We start from the raw sequence: 22,044 nt of genomic DNA on the forward strand, positions 1-22,044 counted from the left end.
ATTGATTTTCAGTTAAAGAGTTTTTAATTGGGCAAGTTGGGTAATATGGTTATGAGTCTCGTCAGTTAACACCAAATATAATATTAGGCCGAACCAATAACATATACTTCCTTCGTTTCAATTTATATGAACCTATTTGACCGGATATAGAGTTTGAGAAAAAAAGAGAATGACTTTTGAACTTGGGGGGTAAAATGAGGTACATATTTTTTGTGTGTCAATAAATTATTGCATAAAGGTAAATTGTTTCAAATACGGAAATTGGGTATTACATTGTTTCAAATACGGAAATTGGACATTCTTTTTGGCACGGATTTAAAATGAAATACATTCACATAAATTGATAAATTGAAATGAAAAGAGTAATTTTTGTCATTTTTAAGCATACTATTATATACAATACCTTTTGTCATTTTTGAGCATTTATAATCGTTTAAACTAATTGTTCAACTGATATTAGTATTAATAATAGTAACACATAAGTAAGTTGGAATTAATTGCTGATATCGTCGGTTGTAGCAAAGTGAATGTGATATTCAGGAAATTACCAATGAGGCTAGCAGCAGCACCAGCAACAGCAATTGGGGCTCCCTCGTTATTTCCTCCTAACACTACTACTAGGAGTACTACTTTGGCATATTTGCCGGTCTCTTCTACTTCACCACCCCCAACTACTTACATCTTCTCGCTTTCCATCACCCCCATCTCAGGTTTCTCTCTATTTGTTTGTGTGCAAAAGTGGGTAAATTGTCTACTTTGCTGCTTGATGGACCCTTCAATATCAAAATCTATGTGCCAAGATTTTTGCAGAAACACAATTTTGAGAGTAAAGCTGAGGCTTTTTTCATCTTTAGATGACAACTAAGTGACTGAAATGTGAAAGTAAAGGATAATTATTGGATTGGTATTAGCAATACTTTTTTGTTATAGGTGAATTTTCTGCTTGATGGACCCGTCAAAATCAAATTATTTCTTGCAGAATTATAATCCAGATGTTAAAGTTGGGTGGGTTTTTTTCTTGTTGCCTTTAAATGACAATTGAGGAAAATGATTAGATGGGTATTTTCGTACTTTTTTGTTCCATTTGTGTTTGCTCTGGAATTTGCTCATATCGGTGTCAAAGACAGTGTTTTTCATTTTTTTATCACTTGATTTAACTGTGAAACTACTGGAGAATGACAAGATGAGCATATCATATCTTTCATTCTGTTTGTTTTTCTTTGAATTTTGCTTAAATGAGTGTTTTTAAAATAGGTTTTTTTTTCATATAGTTTTGTCACTTAATCTGCTTTGGTATATCTGAGATGGATCGTGTGTTTCGTGGTTGGTGCTAACTTTGCAGGGAGGAAGAAGTTATTGTTACGAGCTCAGAATCTTGATTGTGAAAGTGAGGAACAATTAATAGTGGATCAAATGGATTTGAAGAAAGAATTTCCTGCATTGAACACGAATCTATACCCTTCTATAGAGCCATATAGTACTGGGTTTTTGAAAGTTTCGGACCTTCATACTATATACTGGGAGCAGTCAGGAAATCCTAATGGCCATGTGAGTTTTTTTCCCTATTTTCTCTTTCCGATTTCTGGGTATGTTGGCATTGGAGCAGAATCAATTCATGCTTCTTGAACAAATCAAACTGATTTTCATGCCAGTGTCGAATAGAAAGATTAAAAGAGAATTGCTGTTAAATATACGTTGGACAATGCTTGTGCAGAACTGATGGATCTTTATTTATTTAAATCTTCCCTTGAAGATAAAGTGAGTTAAGAGCTAAGATGCTCTTTGTCTGTTATTGCTTCACTCAGTTTTTCTTTTTAGTCTGTTCAGTTACGTGGAGGCGTAGTTGTTGGCGTCTATTCTATTACCTTGATGGTTTGATCAATTGCCATAATTGAAACTGTTCTTCAAAAGACATTCACTTTAATGTGAACTAATACTACTCTATGTTTTTGTTTCAGTGTGACATTTTCGTTGCACAAAAGCCCACTTTATTCTCTTAGCTATTTTGGGACTAGCTTCTCAAACTTCATAAATCAACTCTAGAAGTCATGATATGCGATTACTTCCGTCTCTTCCTGAAAGTGCTCTATTGTTTCTCTGCTGCCCGATTTATCATGGGAAAAGGGCCAAATTTACCTCTTTACTTTCAAATGTTGTATATATTTAACCTTCGTTACACTATTCGGCCAAATTTACACCTACTGTTATACTATCCGGCCAAAATTTACCCCTATCGTTAGCAAAATTTTAAAAATTACCCCCAACCCTAAAGGCAACCCAAAATCTCCTTAAAATTACCCACAATCTTGTAATCCTTTTGTAGAGCTAGCACCCTCTTGATGTCAATCTAATGAAATTCTTTTACTTGTCAAAATGAATCACATATTTCTTGGTGGATTTAATTTGACTCTATTTTTGATAATTCACACTCTTCTTCTTATCTTCCGTCCCTTTTATGACTTAGACAGATATACCAAACTTACCTAAGCAACAACAGCGAAGGAAACCTTAGTAGGCAGAGACTGATAGCACCGAGAGGGTGCTAGCTCTATAGAGGGGTTACAAGATTACAACAACAACAACAACCCAGTATAATCCCACTAGTGGGGTCTGGGGAGGGTAGTGTGTACACAGACCTTACCCTTACCCTGGGGTAGAGAGGCTGTTTCCGCTAGACCCTCGGCTCCCTCCCTCCAAGAACTCCCCACTTTGCTCTTGGGGTGACTCGAATTCACAACCTCTTGGTTGGAAGTGGAGGGTGCTTACCACTAGAGCAACCCACTCTTGTCAGAGGGGTTACAAGATTGTGAGTAATTTTTAGGAGATTGTGGATTGCCTTTAGGGTTGGGGTAAGTTTTAAAAGTTTGCTAACAGTAGGGGTAAATTTGGCCGGATAGTATAATAGTAGGGGTAAATTCGGCTGGATAGTATAGCGAAGGTTAAATGTAATAATTATCCCAAAGTAAAGGGGTAAATTTGACCCTTTTCCCTTGTATCAAACTCAATCATGTTACAATGAAGGACTTTTTTTGGAATACAAGATCTACTTTGGGAAAGGGGACACGGATTTTACTACTTCTAGAAAGGAAAATGGGGCAGATAAGGGGCTTAGAAAAGTTGCTGAAATGAAGAGCTATTTGGTACCTCTAGGAATGTAGTGTGGAATTTTATCAAGTATGGCCCCTTCCATTTTCTGTTCTTTGGTAATTTATCCTTATTTTATTTCTTCTGAAATCCAGGCTTCATTGGATAAACGTTAATTTGGCATCCTGAGTCGGAAAATTAAACAAGTTTGAGTTTTACAACATTTTTGGAAAGATCCAAGTATTCCTAGTACGTGGCCATTTAAAGTTCTAAGTTTGCTTGCCTACATTACCATAACCTTTTGCAAATTGCAAAGGCAGTATCAGATTTCAACTTTACATGTGTTCCACTTTCTCAGAGTAGTCCCAGCTCTCTTTTCCTTACTAGGAGAAATTGTGGAAGGTGAGGGAGCAAGCATATGAAGAGTGCATTTTTGCTTGTGACTCCATAAGTGATTGATCAGTTTCCCTCTTTTTGGTGGACAACATTATTTTATTGGACAGTGATATATATGCCTATTTCAAGGTAGGCCACATGTTCTCATGTTCCTACTCTCTGATGTCTTCACATGATGCAGAAGTAGAGTTGTTCTGTCCAATTTTATTAAAGCCATCACTTCGACAATTAAAGCGATGAAGCGATGTAAAGTGAGGGGTCATCGCTTCATGGGTGAAGCCATTCATGCATGATCTCGCAAAGGATTTGACGAGAAACAATCGATTCTTTGATTCTCATCTTTGAGGAGTTGGATTGATATCAGCTTTATTGTACGTTGGATGTTGAAATTAGTTTGAAATTGATTATTATAGTACTAAATTCATAATTGTATGGTACTCTTTTTATTTTCCTAAATTGTGCGCTTCACTTGTCGGTTCACTTCAAGCCCCTAGGACCTTGTTGCTTTTTTACGCTTTTTGGATTTTGAAATAATGGTTCTGTCACTGCCCAAGAAGGTGAAATCTGCTTTTTGCAATGATGTGTTAGTGTATACAGTCATTTCGAAAATTAGTTCCATATTTGCAGCCAGTAGTTTTTCTTCATGGAGGCCCTGGAGGTGGGACTTCACCAAATAACAGGAGGTTCTTTGATCCTGGCTTCTACCGAATCATTCTGTTAGATCAGGTAGATATTCTTATTTAAGTGCTAGTTCATGCACTCTGTGCTTTTTCTAATGAAGACATTGCTATCTTCCAGAGAGGTGCAGGTAAAAGCAAGCCTCATGCTTGCTTGGAGGAGAATACAACATGGGATCTTGTTGGGGATATTGAAAGATTAAGAGAGCACTTAGAGATTCCAGAATGGCAGGTGCAAATAAGCTCTCCGTTTGTGACTGCTTGGTGGATGGTACTTCATAAGCCTCTCATAAGCGTGATTTTTGTGCAGGTATTTGGTGGTTCATGGGGAAGCACTCTCGCTCTTGCATACAGCATATCACATCCTGACAAGGTTTAATACATGACTAATTATTCTTTAAGTTCAGGTTTTTTAGAACTTATTAGGGGGAAATGATACATTCTGTTTTCAAAATCATGTTAAATCGATGTTATTGCTAAATATTTTAAATTACCTTTCTGTTAAGGTTACTGGTATCATTCTCAGAGGAATATTTTTGTTGCGGAAGAAAGAAATTGATTGGTTTTATGAGGGTGGAGCTGCTGCAATATTCCCTGATGGTAAGCTTCTGAATATCATGCGTTCATTTGATTGAGTGCATAATGGCCGAGGAAAAATCAACTAACTGTAACCAGTGAGCAGCTGTATCGAGATGTTCTAGAATCTGTAAACTATTTCATCCGAATGCTTGAATGTATTAGTTTTGTTGTGGATGAACCTGAATTATATGTAGGGTATAAATGTACATTAATTTGGCATGGGAGTTCCTATGTGGTTTTTCCATATGAAGATAAGGAACAACTTTTCCATTCACTTGTGGATCTTTGAAAACTCACTTCTAAGCCAAAGTTTTAAGTAGTTCTTTCTAGTCCATGAATGAAATGCATTTTCCAGAGTGTATTTCTAATTTTGTGAACTCGGACAAACTTGTGATAGGTCTATGTGAGTCACTCCTTTTAATGAATCTTTTCAAATTTTAACTAAGTAGTTGTCTTACTAAAGCTTCTTACAAGTACATTGTATTAAGTAGTAATTGCTTACTCAAAACTGGGAAATTGTCAAGTGTCTAGGTCTAATCATCATTAAGGTGTTGTTTTCATTTGGGATGACGTATATAGGTCTGATCATCATTAAGGTGTTGTTTTCATTTGGGATGATGTATAAGGGGACTGAAGATGTAGCTTTGGAAGTTAATGCCTCTTTATTTTGTGATCTGTTGCAGCTTGGGAGCCATTCAGAGATCTGATTCCAGAGAATGAAAGGAAGTGTTTTGTTGAGGCCTACCACAAGAGATTAAATTCCGATGACCTAGAAACACAGGTAAGAAGATGCTGTTTCGTTGTGTACGGCCTCTTTCTTTACCATTCTGGATTTTTGAATATGTTTTAGCAATTCCTCTCATGCACCTGGGAACCTCTAGGTATTTAAAAGTTTCCTGTCTTTTTAAGGTAGACAAAAGAGTTGATAAATAAAAATAAAAATGATGCAACTGTCTTCTCTTTTCCCTGTGGTATCCTTTGATGTTTCACTTTTGCCTATTGGTGAAATACAACATACATATCCCCTTAGATCAGAAACTTTTGAATAAATGGAGGTCTTTTTTTTTTCTGTATAACTTGATTTAATTTTGAATACTCAACAATGGTGGAAGCTCTTTTTGTTCATGTGTTAGTGGCATACGGGTAATGTTATTGAGATAGGAAAGTTTGAAGTATTCATGATACTTACTGCACATAAACCACTATATTCTCTTAACTAAAGAAGTCAAGAAATAAGTTATGCATGCATTAGTAATGGTTTCCCTTGGGAAATGTGTAACCTTTCCAAATTCTCTCCCTAACTATCTTTTCCGATAGCTTTCGTTTCCGGCGATCATTGCTTTTCGATTATCCAGTTTTTAATCTTTATCTTATCCTCTATTCTTTCTTCATCAGTGATTCTCAATCAATTTATTTCTTTCCTTTTTGTTTCTGACTCTACTCTATGTCCTTGATTCTTGTTAAATGAACACTTTTGACTGAGTAACTTAAGCCTACTTTACGGCGACGAGAAAAGTGAAGGTGGCCAGTTAACAAATTAAAATGGTAGAGCTTGCTTTTTCATGTCCTGCAACAAATCTTTTGAAGAGTAGAACTCAGTGATAGTTGGTATGAAATCGTAGAAAGGAGAAAATTTCTTATGAACAGAGTTACTTTTGACAGGTTTAACGTCCTGGGCTTATGCAAATGCATGGAATGGGCAACAGAGGGACTGGGTAACATATGTAGAAGCTGGGATTATCAGATTCAATTCGTATCGTATTTTCCAGAATTTTAACAGGATGGGCAGATTCATCAGAGTCGTGGCAGTGAAAGGCAGCAGTAAAGTATCCATCATAATTCCTGAAATCAGTGAGAATGTTGGGTGGTCTGATTTTGCAGACAAGATCAAGAGATTTGTTTTGGAGAAGGAGAAGGCGAGGTATGAACCACTAAATTCTAAAAGTGGAGAAAGTTTTATTCAGGTAGTACAGATGGAACAATGGCCTAAAGATGAAATCAAAGTGATGAACGATGATTCCTTGGAACCAAACCAGCTTCGGATTGAAACTAGTTCGTTAAGGAGCAGGGTGGATTATCATTGAAAGTGTGTTGGGCTCCCTATGTTATTATCCTTATAAGTTTCCAAGTTGCAGAGAGTTACAAGCTTGGGCAAACAAAAAGTGGAAGATTCCGGCAGGGGTGGTAGTTAAGGAGCTGAATGACGAATACTTCCTTTTTGAATTCCCTTTGAGAGTGGAAGCAAGAGAGAATCAAAATGGGAAAATGGAAGTTTGAAAATCAGGAATTATTCCTGGATTGGTGGTCCCTTATTTTAACTTGTAATCGCAGAAACTCTAAACCTGAAAAGCTTTGGATCAAGTTAATAGGTCTTCCGTCTCACTTATTGTCAGAGAATATCTGCAAAATGGTTGGTGACCGGTATGGAGGCTTTCTGGGTATTGATGAAGAGACAAAAAATAGAAGTCATCTGAGATGGGCGAGGATATGTGTAAAAAACTCTGACACATCTTTTCCGGTAATAGTAGAACTAATTGCAGAGAAACTTATCTTCAAAGTACCTCTATGGGTAGAATCTATTTCTTGGGTGGAGGAAATTGGATGGAAAAGTGAACGAGAAGGTGACCGAAAAAGAGAGGATGATCATCAGAGAGTATCTCAGAACTCTAAGAGTCGCATTAATGAGAGACAGTCGGCGCCCTCAAGTTCCAAGACAACAAAAGTACAACAAACTGAGACGCATTGAGTTTGGGGATGGGACATGCGTCGGTTAAAGGAAAGGATCAGGCGTCCTTTAATAAATCTGGGCTCTCTAATAACTCTAACGCAAACAAGACGGGTAAATATACTGGGTTGAAGGGCACTAATAATCCAAAATAGAAGGCAGGCCCAAAAGAGAGTTTTAATAGGAGAAAGATGGGCCAGAAAGTTCGTTATAGAGTAAAAGTGGTCGACCCATGTATCTAGAAGTCCTCTTTTACTGCTGGAGATCTAGAATTATCCAACTCTTTCGATCCTTTAGCTGTTGAAGTTGAGGCGATAAAAGCGAAGACCTTTTCTTTGGAGGAGAAGGACATGGAAGATATACAACAACAAGAAAACCAAACCAGAGATTTTGGGCAGTTGAAATGGTAAGAAACACAGAGAGGGAAGATGAGAAGAATTGGAGAATCTTCTACCTGAGGAAGATAACCCATGCATGAATGGAGAGGGTGTGGAGAATCCGATGAATAACTATTCCAATAGCGAATAAGAAGATGATTAATTACTGTTTAACTATGAAGAGAGACTAGAAGTTGAAGAAAGACTAGAAGTTGATGAAGCCTAGGATATTTTGATGCTTTCGTGGTATGAGAATCAAGCTGCTGGATATCGAGCAGAAGTTAATTCACTTGCAAGCTTCAGTTTGGGTAAAAAGAAACATGACAAAAATTAGCAAGCAGTTGGGGATAAAGGCATTGGGGAAAAGCTTATGGAGTTACTTATGCGGATTGATAGTGAAAGATCCGAAAACTCTTCTACATCTAGTTCATCGAGTACTGTTTCTCCAAGCAAAAAATGTGAGAGAATTGAAGTTACTGGAGTTTAGGATATGCTTCGAAGGTAATGCAAGTAAAGGGGGTAGAGGCAAGGGAAGGAGAGCATTGCCAGTTGATCAATGAAGTTGAAAATTATATGTTGGAATGTGAGGGGTGTTAACAAGGCGGACAAAAGGGAGTTGGTTAAATTAGTTTTATGTAAATGGAAGGCTGACACACTTCACAGAAACAAAAATGAAAAAGATAAATTTAGATTGTATCAGACAACTTGGGTGGTTCTAGTGGACTGAGTGAGTTGAATTGGAAGCTCAGGGTAGTAGTGGTGGGATTATTATATTCTAGGATAAAAGAAGATGGAACTGTTTGGAGAAAATTATGGGTCAACATTTAGCTACGATCTTGCTAAAAGAAGAAAATTCTAGACATCAACATGCTTTCACTAGAGTTTATGGTCCTTGTGATAGAAAAGAAAGAAAAGGTTTATGGAAGGAACTTGCAGCAATCAACGGAATTATGTCACAACCATGGGCAGTGGGGGGAGATTTTAATGTATTAAGGTTTGAAGAAGAGAAGAGGGGAAGAGCCAAGAATACAACAGCTATGAGAGAGTTATCAAAATTTATACATGAACTATCTTTGATTGATCTTCCATTTCATGGAGGCTCTTATACTTGGTTTAGGGGGAGAAATAGTCAAAGTGCATCCATGATAGATAGTTTTTTTATTATCAGAAGATTGGGATGAACAATTTAAATTCTTGCAATAGAGGGTCCTTCCTAGAACTACTTCAGATCATTGTGCAATCCTATTAGAATGTGGAGACTGCAAAATAGGAAAAAAGTACTTTAAGTTTGAAAATATGTGGTTGGAGCATAAGGGTTTCTTAGAACTAATTGATAATTGGTGGAAATCCTATGATCTCCAAGGTGATCCCGATGTTGTTCTTCCAAAGAAACTTATACTTTTGAAAGGTGATTTTAAAAAAGGGACTAAAGAGGTTTTTGATAAGCCGGAGGACAAGAAGAGTAGGGCCTTGGCCAGGCCGGAAGAAATTGATCATGGTATGGTATTTAATCAGGATTAAGAACATTTAGACTCTGAAAGAAACTCTATCATGATGGAGACGGAGGAGTGGCAAAAGTTGAGGAGATCTCATGGAGACAAAAGTCCAGATGCATTTGGCTTGAGCAGGGGCATAGAAACACAATTTTTTCATAGGCAAGCCAATGCCCATAAGAGATTCAATTGTATTGACAAGATAGAAATTAATGGAGAGTTGGTGGATGATAACATAATCAAAATACATATTTAGGATTTCTATGAGAAGTTGTTTAATGAAACTGAAGACTGGAGGCCAAGTTGGGAAGACGATAATTTGATGACACTTTCTGATGAGGACAAGGAATGGCTGCAGAGATCTTTCTCCATGGAAGAGTTCGAAAATGTTATTAAATCATTCAGAAGTGATAAGGCACCAGGACCTGATGGTTTCAACCTTTATTTTTTCCAAAAATGCTGGAATACAGTTATGGATGATGTGTGGCAAACTGTGGAGGCGTTTTATAAAAAAGGTTCCTTTGTCAGGAGTATGAATTCTACTTTCATTGCATTGATCCCCAAGAAAAAAGAGCTGCAGATGCGAAAAATTTCAAACCTATAAGTTTGTTGGGAAGTGTTTATTAGATCATTGCAAAGTTGCTGGCAGAAAGACTTAAAGTAGCAATTGATAAAGTAGTATACTATCAGATAGTCAGAATGTATTTATCAAGGGTAGACAAATAATTGATGCTGCTACGGTTGCCAATGAGAGGTTTGGCAATCTGTTGAGGATGAAGAAAAGAGGTGTTGCTTACAAACTGGATCTTGAGAAAGCTTATGATCATGTGAATTGGTCTTGTCTGCTAAGTATTCTAAAGCAAATGAATTTTGGTGACAGATGGATTGAGTGGTGACGAGTGTCTGGCGTGTATATAATTTAAACTCGTACTCTGTCAAATACAACAACAATCCAGTATAATCTCACAAGTGGGGTCTGGGGAGGGTAGGGTGTACGCAGACCTTACCCCTACCCCAGGGAGGTACTATGTCAAATAATAGTATAGAAAGATGTCGAACTCACAGAGATTGGTATATCTATTCTAGAGACGTTTCTTGTTTTAATTACTATTTGAGAAAATCAGAAAGAGTTGAGTTGTGAATTAACTAACAAAAAATGCATGAATAGAGCAATAGAAAATATTTTGTTTTTCACAAATATAATAAAAAGGTGTTGGGATCATAACTTCACTTTAATATTTCTATTATATAATAGATAAAATTATCCTTCAATTTCTATTTCTCACAAATGTATAAATGCCTCTCACAATTACATTTATATATTATTACTTAAGTTGAGCAATTAATTGCACTCCTCTCGGTTATACAAATTAATCGTCAAAATAGTAATATTAAAAGAGCCAGGAAATATATGCTTAAACTGAAACACACTCTTTTTACTAAGTCCCTTTCGGTTACCTTGTTACAACTGATTTTTACACTATTCGCCTCTCTCGACTACAAATAAGTGTAGAATCAATTTTAACATATAAGAGCTAGATGTCACTAAATAAAAGTTAACATCTATCAATACCAAAATTAACTGTATTACTTCTTCCACCTCTTTCGATTACAGAATTAGTAATAAGTTAATATGTAGTACGAAATAGATAGATTTTAACAAATTAAATAACACCTAACTATAAAGCAGATAAAATTTAAATAAAAAGCTCCAGCTCAAGCATGTGAAATTGAGGAATAATCTACTATTATATTAAAATATTAAGATCCGTCATTCTCCCAACACAAGAAGAGTTACTCCATACTGGAGTTAGTACTAGCAACAGAAATATTCTTGCCCATTAAATAAGAAAATAGAAAAAAATATTCAAGAAAAATAATTCCCACTATTTAATTAAAAATGGGAACTAGAGTAATTTCCTACACTGAATAACTGAAGACGAAGAAGAAAGAAAATGACTTATGAAGATAGAGAAATTATCTATGCTCCTTTCCTCCCCTCGAAGTTGCTCAATGTGACGCTATTTATAGAGCTTCCGTAGTACCATATACACTGAATTGTCACACTTCTTATTTTCCAAGTTGGCCACTTGCCTGTTGTTGTGAATTTGTCAGAAAACTTTCTTTATCCAATTTGTCAAGTTGCCACTCCGATTGTTTTGAACTTGTGTGCTAGTAAAATTTATTCTGACAACTTTGTCTTTCAAAATTCTCATTAGCAAATGCCCACTTGCTCTAAAGTAGCGTGGCTTGGTCTCCAGCTTTTTCTTCTTCTTTCTTTCTCTTTCTTTTCATTTTGTTTGTCATGGATCTTGATTTGTATAATGCAAAAATAGGTTCTTTTTTTCTTCTCACATGTCTCCTTAATTGTCAAGCTGCTGAATTTTTAAATAAAATATGATCTTTCCTGCAAAGAAATTATTAATATTAGTATTAAAAATTAAATATTAACTTAATTATGTATGATATTTTTCTTTTATCAAGTGGATCAAGTACTGTATATTGTATTAATAAATGGAAATCCCCAGGATTGTTTTAGATCTCAAAGGAGTTTGAGACAAGGGGACCCTCTGTCCCCATATTGTTTACTCTAGTGATGGAAGTTCTTAGTAGGATGTTAATGAAGGTGGAGAAGTTGGGATGGATTAAAGGAATGCACTTTGGCAGAACTGGTGATAATAGAGTCATATTTTCTCATATCATATGTGCTGATGACACCCTCCTTTTGTATGAAGCAGAGAAAGAGCAAATACTATACCTCAAAGGAGTTCTGCTAATTTTTGAAGTAGTCACTGGATTAAGAACTAATATGGCCAAAAGTAGCATATTTAGCATTGATGCTGATAACACAGTTGAGGAGCTGGCTGCTATTTTGGGTTGTAAGGTTGAGAAATTTCCAACAATATATCTTGGGCTTCCTCCGAAGAAAAATGATCAGAATATTTGGCAATGGGTCTTGGATAGATGTGCTAATAAGTTGGTTCTCTCGAAGAAACAATATTTTATCTATGGGAGGCAGACTTACATTAATAAGAAGTGTGTTAGATGGAATGCCAACCTACCTGGTGTCCCTTTTTGCTATGCCCGCTGCAATCGAGAAAAAGATGAATACCATGAGAAATAAGTTTCTATGGGATGACAATGCTACTAAAAAGAAAATGCATTTAGTCAAATGGCAAGTGGTGTTGAACGATAAATAAGGGGGTGGCTTGGGTATAAGAACTCTGAAAGTTCACAATAAGAGCTTGCTTTTCAAATGGTTATGGAGATACACGCATGACGGGGATTATGTATGGAAGAAGCTGATCAATGCTATTTATGGTAACAAGATTGAGTGGAGACCTTCCTCTTTACACTTGAATGCAAAAGGAGGCATCTGTAAGTGTATTAGTAAACTTTGGGAAGAATTTTTGAAATTTACTAAATTGGAAGTTGGGAATGGACAAAGAATTAAATTTTGGATAGATTTATGGATAGGGGAAGAATGCTTGAAATTTAAGTATCCTATTCTATTCAGTTACTCTGTTAATAAGGATGGTATGATTGGTGATTTTCACACAGAGGCAGGATGGCAGGTGGAGCTCAAAGAAACTTGAACGACCGGGAGGTAGATGATTATTGTCTTTTACTTCAGTAGCTTGACTCAGTCTCAATTAATCATAGTAAGGTGGATGCACTGATCTGGGCAGTCAGAAGCTGTTATAATATGCTGATTAAGAAGTTAAGTCACAGGGTTAACAATTGGCCTTGGAAGATGATTTGGAAGACAAACGCTCCGGTCAAGGTGGCATGCTTTGGCTGGATAGCAACCTGGGAAGCATGTTTGACACAAGATATTTTGCAAAAAAGGGGTTTTAATCTAAGTAATAGATGCTATCTGTGTGAAGGAGTTCAAGAATCAGTGAATCATATTCTTCTCCATTGTAGAATTGCTAGACAATGCTGGGATTTATTCTTAAACATTTGTGGTATCTCTCAGGTAATGCCACAGACTGTTAGGAGTTTGTTGGAAGAGGGCAAAATCAAAGAGTACCTAGAAGACTGAAGCAAATGTGGAAAACCATTCCAATGTGCATATTCTGGACTTTATGGCTGGAAAGGAACTGTGCTTGTTTTGAAGGACACAAGGATCACATTTTTAGAATTAGAAACAAATATATTAACAACTTGTTTTATTGGTGTAAAAGCAGTGTACCAATGGAACAACAATAGTTTATTGATTTTCTGGATTTACTAGGAGGCCCGCAGGAGATGGTTGTTTTTGGGGTGCTCTTTGTAACTTTTTGTACCATCTTGGTACCTTATTAATGAAACTTTTACCTGTTACCTTATTAATGAAACTTTTACCTGTTGATTATTATGATTCAAGGAGATTTGATTTGATTTGATAGCTAGATTTATTGTATAGATCTATTTTATTTCCTTAATTAACATTAGGAGCTTTGTATAAATTTTCTTGCTCATGGGATGTAAACACACACACAAATACAAGAAGCCTTTTCTTTTCTTCTCAAAATCTACATGGTATCAGAGCAAGCTGAGGTCCTAGGTTCGAGTCTCACCGCCACCCAATATCAAAAAGAATTTCCACGTGCTTGACTCATCAAGTCCGCACGTGCACAACATAATTAAGTAAATAAAAATGTGTTCTCTCTAACAGCTTAAGCTTTTAAATGAGATGGTCACACATTTCAATGTGGTATCAGAGCCATTGCTGCCTTTTTGAGGTAAGTGATCTCCCTCGCATCACTAGGGTTTCGTTTTTATTAAAGAGGTCGGGTTTTCTCTCTCATGGTGGCTGTGTGCAATACAAACTTCTTCTGGTTCCGTCGAGATAGATTTGGTTTCCGGCGAGGCAGATTATTTTTAGCAATTTTCTTCAGATTTCCTTCTGATTGGGCAAAAAATATGGAGACATTCAAAGAGATGGTTTATGGAGAAATCTTGTCTTCGGATGAAATTCAACTTCTCCGTCGCCTCCTAGCCAAACTTGACTTCGCTAATGTTGCCACATCCAATTATGTGCAATCAGGTACTGCCTTTGCTTCTCACCTTAATTCTTGGATTGTTGATTCTGGTGCAAATAGACACATGACAGGCTCTTCTAAAGGCATTCAAAACTATTCTCCGTGTCTCAAAGGAGGTAATGTTAAAATAACTAATGGTTCTTTAACACCTATCTCTAGAACAAGTTTTGTCGTTTGTATTCCTAATATTAAACTATCATCCGTGCTCCATGTCCCTAAGTTCCCTGTCAATCTTTTATCTGTTAGTGCCATCACCAAAGCTCTAAACTGTAAAATCTAGTTCTTTCCCGATCATTGTATTTTTGAGGATCTTCAAACAGGAAAAAAGATTGGCAGTGGTAGATTGCATGATGACTTGTATATATTAGATGGAATTCAAAACTCTGATCAAGCCTTTTTTGGGGAAAGTAAGGATGTCAACCAACAAATAATACAACGGCATAGACGGTTAGGACACGTATCATTCTTTGTTTTGAAGAAGTTATATCCCGATTTGTTTTCAAGGACTCGATTTGAATCTTTGTTCTGTGGTGCGTGTGAATATGCCAAACATACTAGAAACTCTTATTTTGTGAGTGATAATAGAAACACAACTACGTTTATAACTATTCATTATGATATATGGGGTCCTACCTAAACTGTTTCTTTGTCTGGTAGTCGACGGTTTACTACTTTCATTGATTGTTGCACTAGGATGACTTGGGTATATTTCTTAAAGGCCAAAAGTGAAGTTTTCTCTTGTTTTCAGTCATTTCGTAAGATGATTTGTACTCAGTTTGATGCCAAAATAAAAATCTTGAGAACTGATGACAGCGAATACATGGATAATTATTTGGAGTTCAATGGGATAGTCCATCAGACTAGTTGTCCTTATACTAGTGCACAAAATGGGGTCGCGGAAAGAAAAAATAGGCATATGTTAGAAGTAGCAGGATCTCTTATGTTCACCATGTATCTACCAAAACCTTACTGGGGATGCTATTCTAGCGGCTGCCTATCTTATCAACATAATGCCACTTAAACCCCTCAATTTTCAAAGTCTTCTAGAAGCTTTAAAGGGTAAGAATGAATATACTGTTCTTCCAAAGGTGATAGGGTGTGTTTGCTTTGTCCACACTAGTAATTCTGGGAAACTTGATCCTAGAGTTATAAAGTGTGTTTTCATTGGGTATCCTTCGACACAGAAATGTTATAAATGTTATCATCCTCCCTTTAGGAGATCTTTTGTTAGCATGGATGTTACTTTTCGAGAATCTGATCCCTATTTCAGTATTACCTCATCACCTCTTTCGGGGGAGAGCATTAAGGAGGAATAAGTGATTCTACCTAGTTCCGTTACTAGAGCTCTTGATGACATTGTCATAGGGAAAAGTGAAATTGGAGAAAGAATTCAGGGGGAGACTATTGGGCGTTTGGATAGGCCTGATTTGAAAACTTACTCAAGGAGAAATAGAGCAGAGGAAGCCATCATGCAATCTACCGAAACTGAACCTTCTTTTGCTGGTGAGTTATCTTGATTTTCTACTGCGTTAGATGTGCCTATTGCTCAGAGAAAAGGAGAAAAGGAGCCAGATCTTGCACCACCAAACACCCTTTATCTAATTTTGTCTCCTATGATTCTTTGTCTCTCTCCTATGGAGCCTTTGCCTTGTCTATTTCTTCTGTGTCTATTTCCAAGAATTGGGGGGAAGCTTTTGCAGATCCTACATGGAAGCAAGCTATGATTGAAAAAATGAAGGCCTTGTCAAAAAATGAGACTTGGGAACTTATCACTTCACCACCAGACAAAGAAGTTGGATGGCTGCAAATGGGTCTTCACTGTGAAGCACAAAGTTGATGGCTCAATTGAAAGATTCAAAGTAAGATTGGTGGCTGAGGGATTCACTCAGACTTATGGAGTGGATTATCAAGAGACATTTACCCCTGTTGCTAAGATAAACACTATTAGAATTCTTTTATCTTGTGTAGTTAATCTTGATTGGAATTTGCAACAGTTTGATGTGAAGAATGCAATTCTTCATGGAGACTTAGAAGAAGAGGTGTATACGGAGATTCCTCTTGGATTTGATACTGCACAGAATCAAGGAAAGATATGCAGATTGAAGAAAGCCTTGTACGGACTGAAACAATCCCTCAGAGCTTAGATTGACAAATTCAACAAAGCAATGTTCTCAGGGTTACCAACAAAGCAATGTTGATCACACCCTCTTCATAAGACATCAAACGGGTAACTCACTCTTGTCATAGTTTATGTTGATGACATAGTAATGACATGAGATGACAAAGAGGAGATAACCCGATTGAAGAAGTTGTTGGCACATGAATTTGAGATCAAGGATCTAGGAAATTGCAAAAATTCTTGAGAATTGAGGTTGCTAGATCCAAAAGAGGAATCTTTATTTCTCAAAGGAAGTATATTCTGGATCTCTCGAAAGAAACTGGTATGACAGGTTGCTGACCCGCATAATCGCCCATTGAAAGCAATCACAAGTTACAAAGGGGAGTTGGAGAGTCGGTTGATAAGGAGAGATATCAGAGGTTGGTTGGAAGACTCATTTATCTCTCCCACACTAGGCCAGACATAGCCTATTCAGTTAGCCTGGTGAGTCAGTTCATGCATGATCCCCGATATCCGCATATGCGATCTGTCTTTCACATTTTGCGGTATCTGAAGTCTGCTCCAGGGAAAGGTCTACTTTTCTCCGAACATGATCACCTCCAAATAGAAGCCTTTACAGACGCAGATTGGGTTGGATCTCTAGATGACAGAAGATCTACATCCGGTTATTGTACGTTCGTGGGAGGAAACTTGGTTACTTATAGAAACAAGAAGCAAAGTGTAGTTGCTAGATAAGTGCGGAGGCAGAATATAGAGAGCTATGGCCCTGGGTGTTTGCGAACTGCTTTGGCTACAAAAGCTACTAGAGGAAAATTGAGACTGTCTGAAAAAGGAAAACTTCCCTTGTAATGTGACAATAAGGCTGCCATCAGTATAGCTTATAATCCAGTCCAGCATGACTGAACAAAGCATGTGGAAATTGATCGACACTCATCAAAGAAAAAGTTACAACTGGTGTCTTGAGTTTGTTTCAGGTGCCATCGGAAAAACAACTAGTTGATGTGTTTACCAAAGGTCTCAACAAGCGAGCTTTCCATACTTTGAGTTGCAAGTTGGGCATGTGCGACATCTTTGCACCGACTTGAGGGGTAGTGTTGATTATATTTAGGAGATTTGATTTGATTTGATAGCTGGATTGATTGTATAGATTTATTTTATTTCCTTAATTAGCATTAGGAGCTTTATATAAATTCCCTTGCTCATGGGATGTAAACACACACAGAAATACAAGAAGCCTTTTCTTCTTCTCAAAATCTACATTACCTTATCAAAAAAAACTAAAGAAGTCAAGACTCTGGTTTTTCAGTTTGTCATGAAAAGATATAAGAGAAAAATTGGAAGCACAAAGGATTTGAATACGTTTGGCAGCAAAGATGATATGACATACCAATTTTTGTCTGCAGACATTGTAAACGGCAGTTTCTCATCCTATTGCCTCCACAACATGACATCAACTGCACATAATTCTAGATCACTATTAAAGACTGTAAACATACTAGTTTGCTCGTCTCAAGTTCTTAATTTGTTTTAGTATGCAGCAGCTAGGGCATGGACTAAATGGGAAATGATGACTGCTCATCTTCTCCCAAATGAAGAGAACATAAAGAGAGGAGATGCTGATGATTTCTCCTTGGTGAGTACGTTTATGAAGTGTATGCGGTATTCCGTTGACCTTCCCGTTGAAGCATTGTTCTTTTGCATCTATATTCTTAAACTCTGGCTACTCTGAACTTGAAATTATGATATTCTAGAATATTCAATGTGAACAATTAGTTTCAATCACAGAGATTATTATCATTCTTTATTATAATATCAATATATCATGTGTTGTTCAGGCATTTGCAAGGATTGAGAACCACTACTTTATCAATAAGGGCTTCTTTTCTTCGGATTCTTTCCTTCTAGATAATGTTGAAAAGATAAAGCATATCAAGACAACAATTGTTCAGGTAAATTCTGCTTTCATTTCTACCTTCTGCTTTGCATTGCTTTCTCAAAGTTCAAAACTCCCCTGTTATGTGAAGGCCAATCTGGAAACACAAAACATCCAGAAGATTTACTTTCTTTCCATATTTGGATGAGATTTTCCATGGAAAAAACGATATTGGGAAAGAACTGTGAGTGAAGGACATACATACAGGATGTAGTGCTAGCCGGTAGGGGATCAATGGTTGCCAGTGTTGTTAATTCTAGTTGTTGGTGACTGCCTTCTTGAATGGGACACAGGGATGTTTACTTTTCTCCCAGTGATGCTTTTGGATACTTTTGAGACCTGAATTTTCCGAATAAATTTCGAAGGAAATTTCTTGGTCTGGTGTCTTTATTTTTGCATTCATGGCTTCATGTGCTGCGAAATAATTGTGCTATTATGGTTCCATGGGAGTGTTCATAACTGAGGAGACACCATATATCAACAATCAATTTTGCATCCATTCTTAACCCACTCAAGTCCTCGGCATGCCTTTACTGGCAATTAGAAATTTTGGTCTCCGCTACCATCATAAATACTCAAGTGTTTATCCACTGTCTTTTTCTTTTTAGTGGTTGCCCATTTGTTGATTTCCAGTGCAATTGTTGTTTTGGCAGTTGCCACAAATCAAGCAAACTCCTAAGAGGGCTTATCGGATTTTATGGCCCTACAGGATCCTGCTGGGTTACTTGCATGAAAAAAATCCTTTTTCCAGGACTATGTGCTGCGAAAAAAAGAAGAAGAAGAAGAGATATTCCTGTGCTTCATATCATAAGTCTGTTTCTTGACTGTTGAACACCTATAAAGATCTCATACTTGAAAGCTGTAACAAAATTAGCTTGAGGTATATTATGCCGCTCTCTATTAACTGACTGTGCCATCTCCAAGTGGGTATAATAGCTCTATGAATCTACCTGTGAGGTGTTTTAACTGGACTCTTTCTATTACTCTCACGGTTAGAATTGTTATGGACAATTAACAGCTTGCAGCTCCTCGAGTGACCACTTTTTCCGCTACCTGCTATTGAGTATCACAGCCTAAGCGATTCAATTAACATAGTGGCTGCAGTTGTACCAATGAGATCCGGAGCTAGCCCCTGTAGTTGTCGGATACACCTAAAGTACCATTATGACTACCATCCACCAGCATTAACTTTATTCCTTAAGAATGGGTGTTTCGAACCACAAAATCACCGCCTTAAATTTGTTCATTAGTCGTCCGTCTAATGCATGATGACTTAGTTACTGAAATCTGCTATTGCTTACTACTGAACATTATTGCTGTGATTGCAAAATATGATTGGTTCCTGCGTTGATTGGGGAAAAGTGGGATGGAATGGGAATTTATGTATTTGTAACGAGGATCAGGATGGTGAGTAGCTCTGTGATATGAAGACAATGCCAACAGCGGCAAGAAGTACAAGAGTGTGATAGAAATGAGATTGCTGGATGAAATATTGGATGAGGTTTTTCTTTCAACAGATTTCTGGAGTTTAGCTATGCGATTTTATATTTATTACGATTTTATTTTCTTTGAAAGTATATTTTCCATTGCCATATTTTTCCTATAACCTGCTAATACAGTATTACAGTTTAAATAATGATAATGATACGAGTAAAGAGCTGGCCGAGTTTCGAATGTATGTTGCCAAAATGGAAGTGCATTAATTTTCCATAGTGCTTCTTGATGTAATCATGTGAGTTTACCTAAAACATCCACTTAGTGTAGTTGACAACTGTATGGTCCACCAGATATTGGCTTAAATTAATCATTGAACATGCATATTTAAGTTGTCAGATGTCACTATGTTTGACTGTTTTCCTGTCATTATGTATTGTCAATCTAAGATGTATATATGTGTCCCTTTAAAACCCTACACTAAACATGAATCTTATATATTCTGCATGCATCTGAGGTGAATTGTATTCCTGGACAATCTGAAAGCAAGAAATTTTTTCTTAATGCACTTTCAGGGAAGATATGACGTTTGCTGTCCAATGATGTCAGCATGGGATCTTCATAAAGCTTGGCTGGAGGCAGAGTTCATAGTAAGTAATATGTGATTTGCTAAGTTAAGTAGTTGCGGAAATTCAACATATGGGAAGGGGGTTATGAATCACATCTTACATTCTCGTCTTCTCAAGTTGATCATACCTAAGCTGCTCCATCTGTTTCTCAATTTGTCTCTTTTTTGGGCTATTACGCCTTGAATGATAGTTTGCTTTCGTACTTGAATGTTTTGTATGAAAGTACATTTGTCTAGATATTCTTTAGGAAATTTATCCGAGTGCTCATCTTTAGTCTTATAGACTTGAAATATATATATTCAGATGCATAGTTTCCGGTGCAATGTCTTAAAGTTGCACCCTTGGGTGTCTAACTTAAATAAAAGAGGGCCTTCCACCATTTGATATGGAGAGAGTAGGGACAAAGAAATGCCTACAGCTAATCTGGAGGGAAGAGTACAAACATGGTAGATTTACCAATAGTCATTGATTTGAGATTTCTATGAAGAGTTTGTGGGAAATGAAAACTCACTAAAATCAAGATATGTAATGAGCTGACACAATGGTTTGAATCCTCCAACCCAACACGATATTTACCTAGGAAAAATAATAGCTGAAGAAACAAGGCCGCCTTTACCCAAGAAACGTCTTCTTTACCACAGGAAAACTAATTGAAAAAAAGAGGAAGTAGTTTTGTACTCTTCGCAAATGAGCTAATGTTTTACTTAAATTTGTGTACATGCTCTTTTTTTGGGGGGGGTTTGGGGGGGGGGGGGGGTCCGGTACCCGCTTTGATGTCGGTGTACATTAGGGGTTTGTGATTACATTTTCTTTTTACGTGTAATTGACACAAGAATCTCGATTGCTGATCTATGTAGACTTCTAAGTTATTGGTAACTGACAGTTTCTGCTGTGTAATAATAGGTCGTCCCGGATGCAGGTCACTCTGCAAATGAACCAGGAATTGCAGCAGAACTTGTTGCAGCTAATGAAAAACTGAAAAACGGATTTAAAGGAGTTTGTTGAGTTCGAAGTGCCGCAAATAATCGAGAATTTACAGATCTTTGCTCCTTTGAAGCGTTGGATATTGGCATTTGATGTTTGTGGGAGGATGAATAATGATCTGTGTGTTTAGTGTTTTAGATCCTTGTATTCCAGTATTCTAGCTTTACGTTTCTTAGGAGCACCACACTGTGTGGATGAAAACAATGCCATGAGTTTTCTCCCTTTTTATGTACGACTATGGCACGAGGCTAATTGGAAGAAGTTATTTGTGATTTACATGTATGAATTGTAGGTGCAGCTAAAGTCTTGCACAAGAGGGTATTATGATTCATTGTATTAAGATTACATTTCCTTGTAATTTTCATTTCGCACTTGAAATTACAACAGTCACAACTGAAGTTAGTTAGAGTAGTTAGAATCAGGCACGTGAGGGGCACATGCTTCCCAACTTTCCCTCCCCAGATTCCCTCGCCTATATCAGTTAGAATCAACCTTAATCGTACACATGATTTTTACTGCTGTTGATCAACACACACACACACACACACTCTCTCTCTCTCTCTCTCTCTCTCTCTATATATATATAT

At 37.0% G+C, this 22,044-nt stretch overlaps 1 protein-coding gene across 3 annotated transcripts; it reads left to right on the forward strand.

Annotated features, from left to right (window-relative positions):
- The first annotated feature begins 492 nt into the window (after window positions 1–492).
- Window positions 493–21,815, forward strand: LOC104113488 (proline iminopeptidase). 3 transcript variants are annotated; one of them, XM_009623663.4, is made up of 11 exons: window positions 493–710; window positions 1,343–1,548; window positions 4,108–4,206; window positions 4,279–4,389; window positions 4,468–4,530; window positions 4,664–4,757; window positions 5,420–5,517; window positions 18,009–18,110; window positions 18,313–18,426; window positions 20,420–20,494; window positions 21,377–21,815. In XM_009623663.4, the coding sequence occupies exons 1-11, from the start codon at window positions 551–553 to the stop codon at window positions 21,476–21,478; spliced, it is 1,224 nt and encodes a 407-aa protein (XP_009621958.1). In that variant the 5' UTR covers window positions 493–550; the 3' UTR covers window positions 21,479–21,815. The 3 variants fall into 3 exon arrangements, with proteins under 3 accessions (XP_009621958.1, XP_009621959.1, XP_009621960.1); XM_009623664.4 differs by lacking the exon at window positions 493–710 and adding an exon at window positions 725–1,005 and having other exon boundaries at window positions 4,069–4,206; XM_009623665.4 differs by lacking the exon at window positions 493–710 and adding an exon at window positions 726–930 and having other exon boundaries at window positions 4,069–4,206.
- Window positions 21,816–22,044: the final 229 nt, after the last annotated feature.

This window comes from Nicotiana tomentosiformis, chromosome 3, assembly GCF_000390325.3.
Source record: "Nicotiana tomentosiformis chromosome 3, ASM39032v3, whole genome shotgun sequence".
Lineage (NCBI taxonomy): Eukaryota > Viridiplantae > Streptophyta > Magnoliopsida > Solanales > Solanaceae > Nicotiana > Nicotiana tomentosiformis.